Source organism: Lepisosteus platostomus, chromosome 14 (assembly GCF_059453375.1).
Source record: "Lepisosteus platostomus isolate fLepPlt1 chromosome 14, fLepPlt1.hap1, whole genome shotgun sequence".
Classification (NCBI taxonomy): Eukaryota; Metazoa; Chordata; class Actinopteri; order Semionotiformes; family Lepisosteidae; genus Lepisosteus; species Lepisosteus platostomus.
The window spans coordinates 11,333,296-11,348,558 of record NC_142624.1 but is presented as its reverse complement, the minus strand read 5'-3'; the positions used below and the strand labels follow the sequence as shown (position 1 = coordinate 11,348,558).

General features: G+C 35.9%; 1 protein-coding gene across 2 annotated transcripts in view; it reads right to left on the bottom strand.

Moving 5' to 3' along the window:
* Window positions 1–15,263, bottom strand: part of cntnap5a (contactin associated protein family member 5a) — a 448,552-nt gene that overhangs the window by 72,254 nt on the left and 361,035 nt on the right. For both annotated transcript variants that reach the window (XM_088607188.1, XM_088607189.1), the window contains exons 18-19: window positions 9,384–9,623; window positions 111–335 (exon numbers count right to left, since the gene is read on the bottom strand). In XM_088607188.1, the coding sequence (XP_088463314.1) occupies window positions 111–335; window positions 9,384–9,623 (465 nt within the window). The remainder of the gene's footprint in view (window positions 1–110; window positions 336–9,383; window positions 9,624–15,263) is intronic.

Sequence of the window (15,263 nt, the reverse complement as noted above, 5' to 3'; positions counted from 1 at the left end):
AGCTTAATATAAGTGGTATTACTTACACCCGTTTTAAATCCTATTTAATTATCATGTAGTAACTCTGATAATTTGCTAACAAACATCTATCCAGTTAGAAAAAAGTTTACCATTCTGGGCTAAAATGATAGCCATGTACTGTTGATAATAAGTGCTGATAGTGAACAGCATAGCTGGGGTACGTGTCGTCAGGAAGCTGAAGGCAATATTCTCCCTCGACTTGCTTATCTCAGCGTAGACAGCAGAAGACTGGCCACTTTTGTTTTGTACAACAGAGAAAGGTTCCTGGAACATATAGGTCACTGAGGAGCCAGCTTCAAAGAAGACAGATACTTCTGCAAGAAAACAAATGCTTGTTAGAGAATTTTATATTACTTAAGTCACATACAGTACAAGTCAGAGTCTTCTGATGATTCTGTTTTAAACATGGGGTAATGCTAAAAAACAGTGTTTCAAAGGAAATAATTAACAAATATGTTAGCTTACAGAAAACAGAGAAGAGTAATTACATGCAGATTATATGTAATATACTGTATATGTGATTTAAAGATTTAAAGATTACAGAATTCTTCAAGCCCATAGTTTCTCATTTCACCTCAGACAGCCATGATCACACTGATCTCTGTCTCTTTTCTCAAAGAAGGGTTTCACAAGTCCCATCGCAGAAAAACAACAGGAACGAAACTCATCCTGAAACTAGGTTCACACCACCCCCCTTCTGTCAATGACCGACTTTTTTTTGTGTAAATCTTCTCTGTTCTCATACAGGTTTTGACTTCACACCTTTCTTCACCCCCCTCTACTTTGCACTTTCTTAGTTGCCTCTCTGCCTCTCTGCCCCTCCCGCCTCCTCCCGTCTCCCAGCTTTTGTTCTTCTGTGCTATTTAATCTTTGCTGTATCCCCTGTCTTACTCAGACCTGAAGAAGGCTTCACAGCTGAAACGTTGTGTTTTCTCTCTTCTCTTTTTAGCATGGAATAAACCTATTACTTGTTCCTTTGCAGACTACACATGCTGACGCAGGTACCCACCTGAACTATATACATAAAAAACTGAACTAATTTTTGGGAAGTTCACAGAAATAAAATAATAAAATACCATAACAAACTAAAGTGATTACAGAAATTAATCATGGCTCAACACACCTGGAGACAACAAGATGCTTGTTATTTCCATAAACCTTCTCTTGAATCCCTTTCTAGATCTTTAATGGGATGCTATTCTCCAGAGTATCACACACCAACTACAACTACAACTGGCATTCCTAGAAAAGTTTGGAATAATTTACCTTTAATTATCCCTTTTCCAACATTCATCCTTCCAACAGTGTTGTCTTTGATTTATTTCGCATCACAATAACCTCCTCCAGTAAAGTTCTTTTATCCTGATTACAGTTCTTTCATAAAATACAAACAGGTAACCCCTGCAATACTCTATCCTATCCAAAGATCTGTTTCCTAATAAAAATATTTTAAAAAGCAGAGCAAACCCCACTCTAAATATCTTCCTTTTATAGATGAAATCTTAACCCTCTGATTTACATAAAATCACACACAATCACATTTTAGCACAAAATGGATATTATTCCCTTCTCATTTATATTCTTTTCAGCATGGAATAAACCCGTTGCCTGTTTCTTTGCAGCCTATGCATGCTGACACAGCTACCTACTTGAACTACTACTTATTATTATTATTAGTAGTAGTAGTAGTAGTGTTGTAATGCTCATAGTCTAAAGAATCTCCTTGTAACTTGACTTTTTCTTAATGATTTCTGTAAAGCTATTGTACTGTGCTTTAAATAGAAAATCCTCCCAGGGTACAAACAGATGCAACAATATTGATGCTGAAATTTGAATGTTGCTAAACTAAATAGCATGTTGTAAACAGCTCGTTAGCATGAGAATTGTTTAACTTGAGAGTCTTCATGACAACCCTTTTGGAATAACTCATCAAGTATTAAGCTAAATAATGTATATAATATTTTATGTCATCTTATAACCATTTGCTATTACTATTTCCGTAAAAGAAATACACCTAGCACTTTAAAGCAACTTATTTGAAGACCTTCACTTCTAGTTTGAGAGAATGCAAACAATAAAGAAATACTTTAGCATTAAGATGACAAAATCCCTAAAAACAATACAAGAAATAATTTCTAGATCTAAAAATAAAATTAATTACCTCTGAGATACTATACATAATTTTTTGCCAGAATGTGTTGTTCTATATATTCTATATAATACATACAGTAATTGCCATATGCAGTTCCTGACAACATTTTGCTGATTTTATCATCTTTAGTGGAATGTTTACAGTACTTAAGGATGCAGTCATTTGTTGAAAGAAACAAATCTCCTTTGTTGATGTTGTTCTATGCATGTTATATTTTTAAGATTTTTTAAAGTTAATGTAATTTTTTGAGATACAGGAATTTCTCATTTTAGGAAATTCTGGCAAATATTTCTGAAGTTTGCTTTACACTTTAAAAATGGGTTTTAGAGATAAAATAATTCTTAGGGGTTTCCAAAACAGAGTTGTGCAATTAAAACTATGTTTTCAGGCCCATAGTATTAGCTACCAAAATATATTAATGAAGGGGAAAAGGGAAATATAAACTTTAAGCCAATTCAATTATTATGTAAGAATATACTGAATAAGGAAAATGGTACATGACTAATATACAAATTCATTTTATCAGTTCATTATACAATAATTACAAAGGAATAACTAAATCTAAGAACATGGCCATATACGTAGATTTGATATATTATATATTACAAGATTGTGGACTTTGTCAAACATAATGCATAAAAGTGCACTCATTTTGGAAGTAAGAGCTTCAGAAATAAATTCCTATGTTCATGTTCATTTTGCATCTGTTCCCCATGGGAAGATTGTAGAGCAAGTAGTACAGGTTCATAGATATCAGTGTAAGAGAAATACTTTGCTACAGTATGTAGCAATAATGTAAATTTCCCAGTGATTTCTCAATAATACTTTAATACTTAAAGATAATACTTCACCAAGTGCAATTTTATTACATTCCAGGTGGAAATGACCTTTGAGGGCCAGGGTTGTTTTAATCAAGGTTTACATTTTTTAGCTAGAATCTGATCTCCAAGACTGGTCAGAGCAATGTCGTCTTGCCTAGTGCTTCTTCCTTCTTCTCTTTTTCATCTCCTTTCAATGTCCTCTGTCCCTCTCTCCTGTGTTTTCTTATGTTGTCTTTCTGTGTATTTAATGATTATTCTTTATTATGACTAACCAAAATAATTCACCAGAAGACTTCAATCCTCTACTTTTTTATTCAGCTTGGTAAACACCTTGATGTCTACTATTTGTTTTTTCTTTACTTTTCTGACCTATTAATTCATAACTTTATTAAGTTATGACATCAATTCAACTAGGTCAAAGATTGTTTTCTTGTGTTTCTTTAAACCACAGGCACCTGAAGAATAGTTGTTTAATGTGTACCATTAAGCTGATAATGAACTCGTTTAGGCAATTAAAAAAATGGAGTAGTCTTTTGAGACGATCATTTCTCTTTCTTTGGTTCAATAATTTTGTTTGGCCATAATTTATTTCCTGATGGTGATTTTTTTAAAGCTATTATAAAGCACTCCCTTGAGGATAGCTTGATTTAAATATATCAGGTCTAACAATGACATGTCAGTCTCTAATCACCATCGTCACCAAATTAGCTACACTAATTGAACTCAAACACCTCCCTTTGCATTTGTCTCAAGCATTCCTCCTCCGCTACATTTCCGCCTTGTACCTATGCCATGGTTCACAGAGTCTCCAAACTTTTCTCACCAAGTATACAAGCATTCAGAAAGCATTCAATCCTTGAGTGTTGTTGTCCCTAATGAAATAAAATTATGACAAACACACTCATATTAGAAAATACATCCATAATAATAAAAAACGTTATTTTATAAAGCGCCTTTAAAGGTGGCTTCTCAAAGCGCTTTACAGAATGAAAACAACAATAAATGAATATAAAACATAATTACAATATACAGAGGAGACCGTGGATGGTGGTACTAAGAAAGGCAGAAGAGTGAAGAATGGAACCAGTTAAGTAAATTCTCTTCTAAAGAAGAAGGTTTTGAGTCTGGATTTGAAGGAGTTTAGAGAAGGTGACTCACTGATATCCTTGGACAGAGAGTTCCGGAGCTTGGGGGCAGGAGAAGGCCCTGTCACCTATACAATGTAGATGGGCTTTGGGGAGAGCTTTTCAGTTAGGAGACCAGAATTAGAAGAGCGAAGGTTGCGAGGCGGGGAGTAGGGCGATAATAGTTCAGACAGGTACTGAGGTGCCAAGCCATGCAGAGCCTTATAAGTGAGCATGAGGATTTTAAAGTCAACACGGAATTTGACAGGAAGCCAGTGCAAGGACTCCAGGATAGGAGTAATGTGATCACTTGCACTAGGCCTGGTCAGGATTCTGGCTGCTGAATTTTGGACATACTGCAGTTTGTAGTATCAAAGTAGATTTAGATACTATAATCACATAGTTGAACATTCCAAAATAGGTAATGTATGTGAAAATACATGGATGTGTTTCTTGTTGTTGTTCTGTCCTTAGGCAGAGCCTCTAAGTAATATAGTAGGAACATCTTAATGTCTTGAATTATCTTGCAAAATATAGTTAGCACAGGACTGGTTCAGGGCTTGAATTCAAGGTAATCACATGCGTATCAAGTCTGAAACATCATATTTTTTAGATAGTTCAGGTGGGTAGCTGCGTCAGCATGTGTAGGCTGCAAAGGAACAAGTAATAGGTTTATTCCATGCTGAAAAGAGAAGAAAGCACAACGTTTCGGCCGTTGAGCCTTCTTCATCTCAATATTTTTTATATGTCTTACTCAGTATACTTAGTATTTGCCAAAAGACATATCACCCTGCAGCGCACAACTGGCAACTTACTGAAACTAAGCAGGTGTGAGCCTGGGCAGTACCTGGATAAGAGACCTCCTGGGGAAAAACCTGAGAAAAAAAGGTTGCTGCTGGAAGAGGTATTAGAGGGGCCAGTAGGGGATGCTCATGCTGTGGTCTGTGAGGGTTCTAATGCCTTAGTATAGTGACAGGGACAGTATACTGTGAAAAAAGCACCATCCTTCAGATGAGACATAAAACTGAGGTCCTGACTCCCTGTGGTCATTAAAAATCCCAGAGCGTTTCTTGAAAAGAGTGGGGGTGTTACCCAGTGTACTGGCCAAATGTCCTATTTGTCTTTACCAATCATGGCCTCCTAATAATCCCCATCTATGAATTGGCTTCATCACTCTGTTTCTACTCCCCATTGATAGCTGATATGTGGTGAGCATGCTGGCGCACTCTGGTTGCTGTTGCATCATCCAGGTGCATTCTGCACATCAGCGGAGATGGAGAGGAGTCCCCATCACCTGTAAAGTGCTTTGAGTACAATGTCCAGTATACTACTGTATGTAAGTGTAAGGAGTTATTAATTATTATTATAAAAAAAAAACTCATTTAATTTTCTTGCTTCCAAAGTCATTTTTTCAAGTTGTAGCACTTGTAGGATCCCACTGTTTTTAAGGCCTTCTCCTTTTATTTACTACTTTGGATAAAAATCTGAGACTGACAGAAAAAAATGAAAAATTCTGTGTGAGCTTTTATAAAGACAGGTCCTGACATGGTTTTCTTAGCCATTTTTACGGCCCGAAGGGTCTCGGGGTAAAGGGGTGTAACGTTTAGGATAATTTTTGGATGCAGGTGGGTTCTGGTGAGGGACTTAGGAAGCATGATAACAAGGGTTGGTGCAAAAAGTGATTATTTTAAGGTGAATAAGTGACTGGCACGTAATAAGACAAATAACACACAGGGGTAGAGAAGTAGAGTGGTGCCAAAGTAAAGAAAACAACAAACAAAATGGAACTGGCTAAGAAAGTGAGGGAAGTTGACCTAACTACAAAATAAAACCTGAAACACACGGTGTTCTGCGCATTCAAATGCCCTAGCTAACCTTCACTGACTACCCCCAAACCATACAAATGGCACTCACCCGTACTAACTAGTGTTACTAATACAAAACCAACTAAGTGTGTAGAATGTACCCAACAACCTAAACTAACCCTATACAGAAAAGTTCACACAAATACACAAGTGAACTATGAAAGAGAGTAGACAAGTAACCAGGTACAAAAGAACACAGAGGTTGAACATATAATACGTTAGGGCAAGGTAATGGCAAAACAAGGATAAACACAGAAACAAACTAAAATACACAGAGACAAACACAAACCAACAAAAGCCGAAGCTACACAAGAACACACATTAACAAAGCAAAGCCGAAGCTAAAACCAAAAGCGAAACAAAACCAAAGCCAAGCGGGACCAAAGTCAAACGAAAGGCCCCTTCATTCAGATAACCTTCAAGTTATATACTAAATAAGCTGAGTTCTGATTGGCCGAGAAGCTGATGATGATGATGTCATATAGAAACAATGGTCTAATGATGGACCACTGGGGGAGGGAGAACAATCAGGAAGTGTGAAACATAGCAACAAAAACACAAATGGACCACAGACTGGGATGTAATAGCCATCTAAAACTAAATTTAAATTAAAAAAGATTGAAAAGAATCAAAGTTCCATTATTATTTAGATAGAGTCAATGCTAGAGAGACTATCATGGTTAGGCTGTGAAAAAGATAATACAGTGATTATGATAGTTGATCTTCACTTGATTGACAGGCTGACAAATTAAAGAATTAAAGCAAATGTAAAAATGGCATTCACTGTAGACACCTTTAAACCTCCCCCAATTCTTAAAATGTCAGATTTCACTGATTGACAGCTAGTTTCACCTATCTGGACAGCAAAAAGCTAAATGTGCACAGTTTAAATTTAGTATAAGGACCCCTGTTTTCTCATTCTTCTGTTTTGATTTCCAGCAAGATTTTTTGGGGGTTACAATTCATTGAACATTTATTTCTATAAAAATGACAAATTAGTGATATGTGGATTAGAACATAATTTATTCAATGTCATCTGAAAAATGGTCTTGAATAAGATGATTATGTTGCTAAATTAGGATATGAAATAACAACAGAGAGGTTGTCTTTTTTCTAATGATGTACAGATCTAACTATTCAGAATGGATGACAAAAAATGTTCCTTAATGCAGTAAACATGGCACGCTCCAATGTGTTTATTGGATGTGGAAGAGGTGTTAGTGGGACAAGCAGGGGGCACTCACCCTGTGGTCCATGTGGGTCCTAATGCCCCAGTATAGCGATGGGGACACTATACTGTAAACAGGCGCCGTCCTTCAGGTGAAACGTAAAACCGAGGTCCTGACTCTCTGTGGTCATTAAACATCCCAATGCGTTTCTCGAAAAGAGTAGGGGTGTAACCCCGGCATCCTGGCCAAATTTCCCATTGGCCCTTACCAATCATGGCCTCCTAATAATCCCCGTCTATGAATTGGCTTCATTACTCTGCTCTCCTCCCCACTGATAGCTGATGTGTGGTGAGCGTTCTGGCGCACTATGGCTGCCGTCGCATCATCCAGGTGGATACTGCACATTGGTGATGGTGGAGGGGAGTCCCCATTACATGTAAAGCGCTTTGAGTGGCGTGTCCAGAAAAGCGCCACTCAAAGTGTAAGCAATTATTATTATTATTATTATTATTATTATAAATATTCTGTTGCAGGACTGCACTACTTTGTGAAACCTCCAGGTGGCACAGTGAAAAACCAGACACCTATAAGGTCTGGTTTTTAATCCTGGTCAATGCATAGCCCCCTAGGGACATTTGTTTTTCCAATTATAGAATTTAGTTTATAAACTATTTATAACTTTTATTAATTGTATATTGTATATTGCAGTATGTTGTATTAAAAAATAAAGCAGGGTTGATTTACAAACAAAATTACTCTGCTGGATATATAAAATAATAGTTTGTTATTATAGCTTGTTGTGAACAGGATGTGCTTTTTTCAGGCTTAAAATAATGTATGTCTTAATGCTGATTTCAGCAACAAGCAATTAGGAAAATAGTTTACTTTAGATGTGAAAACACTATGGCTGAACCTGTGAGTAATACTATGCTCAACCAACAACACACATGCATGACTCGGAATATTAGGCGATAAACAGTAGAATCACAATTATATTTGCCATTGCATTCCTAGTTACAACAGATACAAATTTTAAAACAAATCTAAAATCTCTTTAAAAAGAAGTTATTAACCCTACTGTATTTCACACATGCGTATGAGATTTTATTTCTTTTTATTATACTGAGGGTATGAAGATTCAGTGAGCACCAGGGAACTATTTAACACGGTATGATTACTCAGCCGGATAACTTTAGTAAATCTGCTGACAAAAGTCTGGAGTTTTGGTTTCACTAGGCAAGATCAATTTGTATCCAGTTGGGAATTAGCTACATGAAGCTTGCCCCTCTACAAACCGCACAAACAATGAAAACTGATATTACTGATATTAAGGAACAGGTAACGGGTTTATTCCACGCTGAAAAGAAAAAAAAGGAAACATGTTTCAGCTATGGAGCCTTCTTCAGGTGTGAGGGTATTTGCAGCCTATGCATGCTGACGCAGCTACCTACTTTAATTACTGATATTATGATTGTTTGTGGAGGAAGTGAAACCAAACAAACCAGAAGTCTTATATGATATTAATAAAAAAGGTTAATATAAACTTTACACAAAAATACTGAGAAACATACCAAAAACAGCATATTACAAATCAATTTTTTTTTTCTTCTGAAAAAGCATCTCTGGTGCTCATTGAATCTTTACACCCTACTGTAAGTTACCTAAACACGGAAGTAATTAACCCTTTTATCTTTCAACCACCTCTGATATAAGGGTGTGCCCAGCAGGTGTGAGATTAAAAGGTTTAATACCTTTTGGTTTAAAATATTTTACATTTGTTTTAGAATTTGAATCAAATGAAACTGTTAAGACAATGGAAAATACACTGTAATTTAAAATCTACATTTATTCTGTTTGTCAACAAATATTGTGAGTCGTAAATGTGTGTTGTACCAGTGATGTAGCTGGGTGTATACTATTACTAAACAGGTACAATCTTAACATTTCTACGATGAAAAAAGTATGCAGCTGCTGTGTTGACTTAGGCTCATTTCATTACATTCATGTGCAAACCCAGACAGAAAAATGTTTATTTTTAATGTGGTTGTTGACTATGATTTTATATACAGTAGTAGATTGGAATATCTTGATTCTTGATTTTGAATCTTTATTTATTCCCACCTGTTGGCTGATTCTACAAATATCAGAATTCCCTGACGGCAGGGAATATTTCTATAGATAAAAAGACAATGAAAAAAGATTCTGTTAACTGATCTTTTTCAGGTATCTACCTTTTTTGCAGAAAGGTCCTTCATAAGCAGACTGGGTGCAGTCACAGGAGTAGCCATTTTTTTTCTCAATGCACTTTCCTCTGTTGTGGCAACGGCTCCCATAGCTACTGCAATAGCCAGGGCAACCTGAACTGACCCCTGGAATCATTCTTGCCCTCTCCTCAAGATCTAGGGTTAAACCATTCAGAGTCAAAGCACGAATGCATCCTAAAAATCCCTTTTGTCTTGATGGTGTTCCTCCTGTAAGAAAGAAATGGAATATACTTCTCATATCCAGAAAAATCTAAAATGGATGAATGAATATTTAAAACAAATGATAAAATATAAAATTGAAGGAGGAGTATGCCAAACCTAAGGTCTGAGGTTATATATAGCATAAAACTTGCAGGTATGCAAAGATAATGAGTGAATCTAATGATTGCAGTAATATATATATAGTTTCTATGTACAATGTAAATTATATAGAATTTATTTAATATACATATCTCAATAAATATTCAAGCGAATATATTTGCAAATGTTGCGTTAAATTTGTTCAGGTGCAAAAGAACATTTTAAAGTTCACAAAATTATTGCAGTTCTCTTTGTGTATAATCAAAGTTTTAATTTGACTTCAAAATAAATGCATCTATCTCTGTAAATTGAATTTCAAGCCACAACTTACATATGGATATGAAAAAAATGACCATGAAGTCCAAGAAGCTAGTAAAACACTTCAAAGATAGCATATTTTTTCTACTGAGTACAATTAAGTCCATCATTAAGAAGTATAAGATATACTGTATTACACCACTCAGACACTATCTAGATCAAGCCACATTTTGAAACTGAGCACAAGCATTTAGGAAAGTGTTTAGGATTCCACTATTAAGCACAGTGACTTTGAAAGATTTGTCAAGTTGTAAATCTGAGATGGGAGTCACTTTTTACATGTTGACAATATCTAAGTCAAGTCCCTACAAAAAGTTGGCCTACAGATGCAGCCATTCAAAATGGGTGAGGTATTTCGCGGCATACCGGGGTACCACGCGGTATCACGTGTGTCACGTGACTAACTATCCGGCGTCGCCTTGTAAAACCGCCAGGGGGAGCTTAACCTCTCATGTACAGCATTCGAGCCTTTAATTTTGAACTGTGTATTACAGCATGTTAATCATCAGTCATTCAAATGTTGGTATATTTTATGAAAGCAAGATTGCTCAGTTGGACAAAAGTACATTACCTACCTTTATCAGAAATATTTATGCATCAAAGCCTTTACTGAAGATATTACTAATAGTATTAATAATGGATGACTTTGGACAAGCTGTATACTCAAAGTATAATTTCTTTAGCACATTTGTACAAGCACTTGGAATCTGTCCAAGCCATACTTTGTCAGGCATTTTGTTTTACTTCAACGGGCATAAAAACTTCCTTGCTTTTAACAGGGCGTTTCATAATTTCTAACTACGAAAATGATTTAAAATGCGACACCTATCATGAAAAGAAAAAAATACACACCAGTATTCCATTTCTCCCTAAACATTGTAAGCTTCGAAGTCTTTAACTAACGTGATACCGGAGTCAACAAGCATACTTTTAGAATTTGATTAAAAGGGAATATAATATGGAATCGCGTATCTCAAGAATTTAATAACGGTATGATTATATCCGTGTACTGCGGCAGGGCTGTGTAGGGCTGTTTCGCCTGCCTGCTTATGCGAGCTGTCTTGTAGCCTACTGGTCTAGGTGCGTGACTACCAACTGGCAGGTTGTGTGTTCGAATCCAGCTGGTGCTGGACCTTTCAGTTTTATTTATTTATTTTTTAATCGCGTAACATAAACATATTACCGTATGCAAACTGTACTGTATACAATATGTATATGTATATTGAATGTCTTAACTGTGCCCGTTTAAGTATTGAATATTCATATCTAATTTTACCACTGAAGGGAAATCTTAACATAAACATACAGTATATGGCTGGTCTCGGTACTTTAAAGAAAAAAATACACACCAGTATTCCATTTCTCCCTAAACATTGTAAGCTTCGAATGAAACCACTAAATAAAGACATAAATATAGAAATCTTAAGATTTGTTTTATTTAATGTTGGTAGCAGGATGAACTGTCAGAGTGTATATTTTGTCGCAAAGTTGCTACAAGATGTTAACAGTGAAAAAGGTATTTAGAAATGAGTTATTTCAAGATGAAAAAGAAAACATACACGAAACATGGTTTCATTACGACCAGAATCGGTCTTGAGATATTTTTAACTTGATTTACAGTATTTGAGAGGTATGTCTTAACACCGATACTACAGTGCTTAAGTACTGCTCACGTATATGTTTCTAGGTTTATATTATGCATTTCATACGGTCAAATTACTTTTGAGCAACTAATAAGAAGCGCGAAACGGTATGCGTTTTAGTTTCGTTTTGTGCTGGAACCCGTGGATTGATTAGAGATATCAAGTACATACAAGTCATTTTTTAAATGTTGTAGTTCGTCTTGAAAAAATGTTACGAGTACATCATCTATCAACAATTACACAGGTTCTGTTTCCATATTGCGGATTTTGGTTAGGTACAGTATTATCAAATCCAGTGGCGCTGTGTGTTACTTTACTGAGTCCCATGTCACATGGTCTGTGATTGAAACCTGTAAAACTGGTTTAATTCGTCACAGCCAGCACTCTTCAGGTGTGAGGGTCTTCTGCTCAGAATGAAACGCTAAAATGTTTGTGTATATTCTAATGGTAGTGGGGGCAGGGTGTGTGGGAACACCCTGCATTGGAGATCTATGTTCTTCACACCTGAAACATTTTCGTTGAAAGGATTTTCTTCGCAGTTTAACCGATCTTGTTACAGCATGTTACAGTTTACTATTATTAACCATATTAATTTTAAGTGCTTAATGTAAAATCTTGTAAAAATATATTTTCATTGTTCAAATATACATTAAGTCTGACTATCATATAATAAGTTAAATACAAAACTAAAGAAAAAATAGGGTTAAATATAATTCAAAATATTTTGCTAACAATGTTAACTGTTTATGAATAATAAAATGTATTAACTAAGGAGTAGGATGGCACAGTTGTTAGTATGTTTTTTGTTTTGTTTCTTTTTCATAAATACAACAGTAGTACCTGATGTCTCAGTGGCTTTCAAAATTAAATTATGCATGCAAACCTGTGAACTAGAAAGATAACTAAGATTTTAATACTAATTAAATGACCGCGGGCACTTTCCACCCCCTCTACATTCTCAGAGTAGAACAGACTAACCTTCTAATGAAAGACGGTCTACCCCCCACGGACAGGAAAAGTGCCCACAGGCACTTAAACTTAATATGGTCAGTAACAGTAAACAGTAACATGGTAAGAAGGAGCACGTACAAACGTTTTCGAAATAACCGTGATCTAATAATATGTAAGACTCTGATGCTTAAAATGTTTAGGGAGAAAGTGAAATACTGGTGTGTATTTTTTCTTTAAACTACCAATACCAGCCATATACAGTCTGTAACGTAGGGATTTCTATATGTCTTTATTTAGTGTTTACATGACAAAGGCTAAACTTTTAGCTTCAGTAACGTGTACATATCTCCCCTTTTTATAAAACGACTTGGTTGAAAACTGTTCCAGAGCCACTGTTGTTTCATCAGTGAAAAGTACATCATGAAATGCCTCTCCCTGTTCAATCCACTGGAAAAAAGAAAAGGAGCATAAAGCTTCTGATGGTCATAAACGATATTCATTTAGGAGCAGCATCAGAGGTATGTTTTTAACTGCACTGCATTGGAGAGAATACCATAGTGTGTTTTTTTTTTACTCCCTGGCGGAAACTGGCTTCCAGAAGAATCAGTATGGCTCAGAGATTAAATAAAACTTCACAGACATTAACGAAGAGCATAACGCGTGTACTGTATACACTGCAAGTACAACCCAACTCTCTGCAGGAGTGCTGGCTGTGACGAATTGAACCGGTTTCACAGGTATTTTCAAAGTAGGAGGCGAGATTTCCAGCGAAAGACACCCCCCCCCCCTCAAAAACCCAGTAAATACAGTACTTACTAGTTAAAGGCTAGGCTCCCGACTACGGCGAAAGGAACCCTTCTTTCATTAGAAGACAATGAACATATTTTAGCCCTGAATGAATTAATAGCAAACATGGTTTACATAAAAGACATTTTTCCAAGAAAGTTTAGCCTTTGTCACTAATGAAACCACTAAATAAAGACATAAATATAAAAATCTTAAGATTTTTAAAATACATGACTTTGCTAAAATTAATTTGAAAATAAAAACAATTACAACCGCCAGGGGAGAGAGAGAACAGGGGAGGGATGTTGGTTTTGCATAAGGGGCGGGGCTATGGAAATGAGGTTTGTTTGGGAATGTGTAGTTACATGTTCTGGCTGTTTGTGAATTATCGTTGTTGAGTATGGAGTGTTGAGGTATTGATTTTGTGTAATGCTTTATGTTGAAAATTGAGGTTGGATTTTGTTTATGATAAACAGGATAAACTGGGATGGGAGGAAGGTTTGGTTTTGCATAAGGGGCGGGATTATGATAATTGGAGGACTTTGCGAGAGTAAAATGGTTTGATTATTTGATTTTGTATTGTGGTTGTTATCTATGTTTTTGGTTGGTATTATGTTTATATGGTTGTTTTTGTTGGTTGGTTGTTATTATGGTTATTAATAATACGATCTATAGTTGAAATCTGAGCCTAAATAAAAAGAAAAAGCAAGTGATTAGGTTTATGAGCAATCTAATTACTTATTCGTTTAAAAAGCTATATAAAATAAAGTTTATTATTAATTTGCTGGACAGAGCGGTGAACATTATTATGCATAAGACAAAGATAACGATCCTGATCAGTTTAGAAATCTGTGTAAGCTGTAAGGTTTTTACTTCTTAAACTTTTAAAATACACGTTTTGAATAGAAAGAAATCCTCTTCCTGGTACAGTACTGTATGTATAGCAAACCAGCACGTCTTTTTTCTCCAATCAGAGGGGTGTCAGATGGTGTCAGCCAATCACCATTCTGCGTTGGGTAGCAACGGGTGACTGTTCTCAGGCGGAAGATGTAAACAGCTTAATGTTCGTGTTAAATAATTTTTTTAAATTAAAATTCATTCTATACAGCAATCGCATATTTGGGTACCGTTTCATAAAACTTTCATGCTTAAAATGTTTAGGGAGAAATGGAAGACTGGTGTGTATTTTTTCTTTAAACTACCAAGACCAGCCATACACAGTACAGTTAACATACATACAGTAATGTTTATGTTCCTAAATTAATATAGTTTATGACCTTCAGATGCGTTATGCTCCTCTTCTTTTTATGCTCAGCTACTAAAATTTCCCTTTAGTGGTAAAATCCATATAAATATTCAAAACTAAGCGGATTAAAATGTGCACAGTAAAGACATTAAATGATTAAATCTTTGCACTACCAACCAATGCACCACGAGTGCCCCTGTCGGTCATTTTGGCCAGCCAATCACTTGCCCTGCGGTACCCTCCGGTGCCCCGCGGTGGCTTGTGGGTAGGTTACCGTACCGCGGGTTTTTACCGCGCATTTTGAATGGCTGCATCTGTAGAAGAAAGAAGCCCCTGCTAATTAAGTCTTAAGTCTGAAATTTACTACAGACATTTGTAAAATTCTGGTAGAAGAATTTTATTGTCAATCAAGAAAATAATATTTTTTATTCTGAATGCAAACTCTGGTACATTATCCAATCGGCAACATAATAAATGCCAAGCACCTTATTATAAAGCTGTTTCTCTCAAGCAGAGACTGGGATAATTGTCATGATTGTGGGGAAAATTGATTGTGTAAAATAAAGGGAAATCCTAATGGAAAACCTACTCGAGCCACCCAAG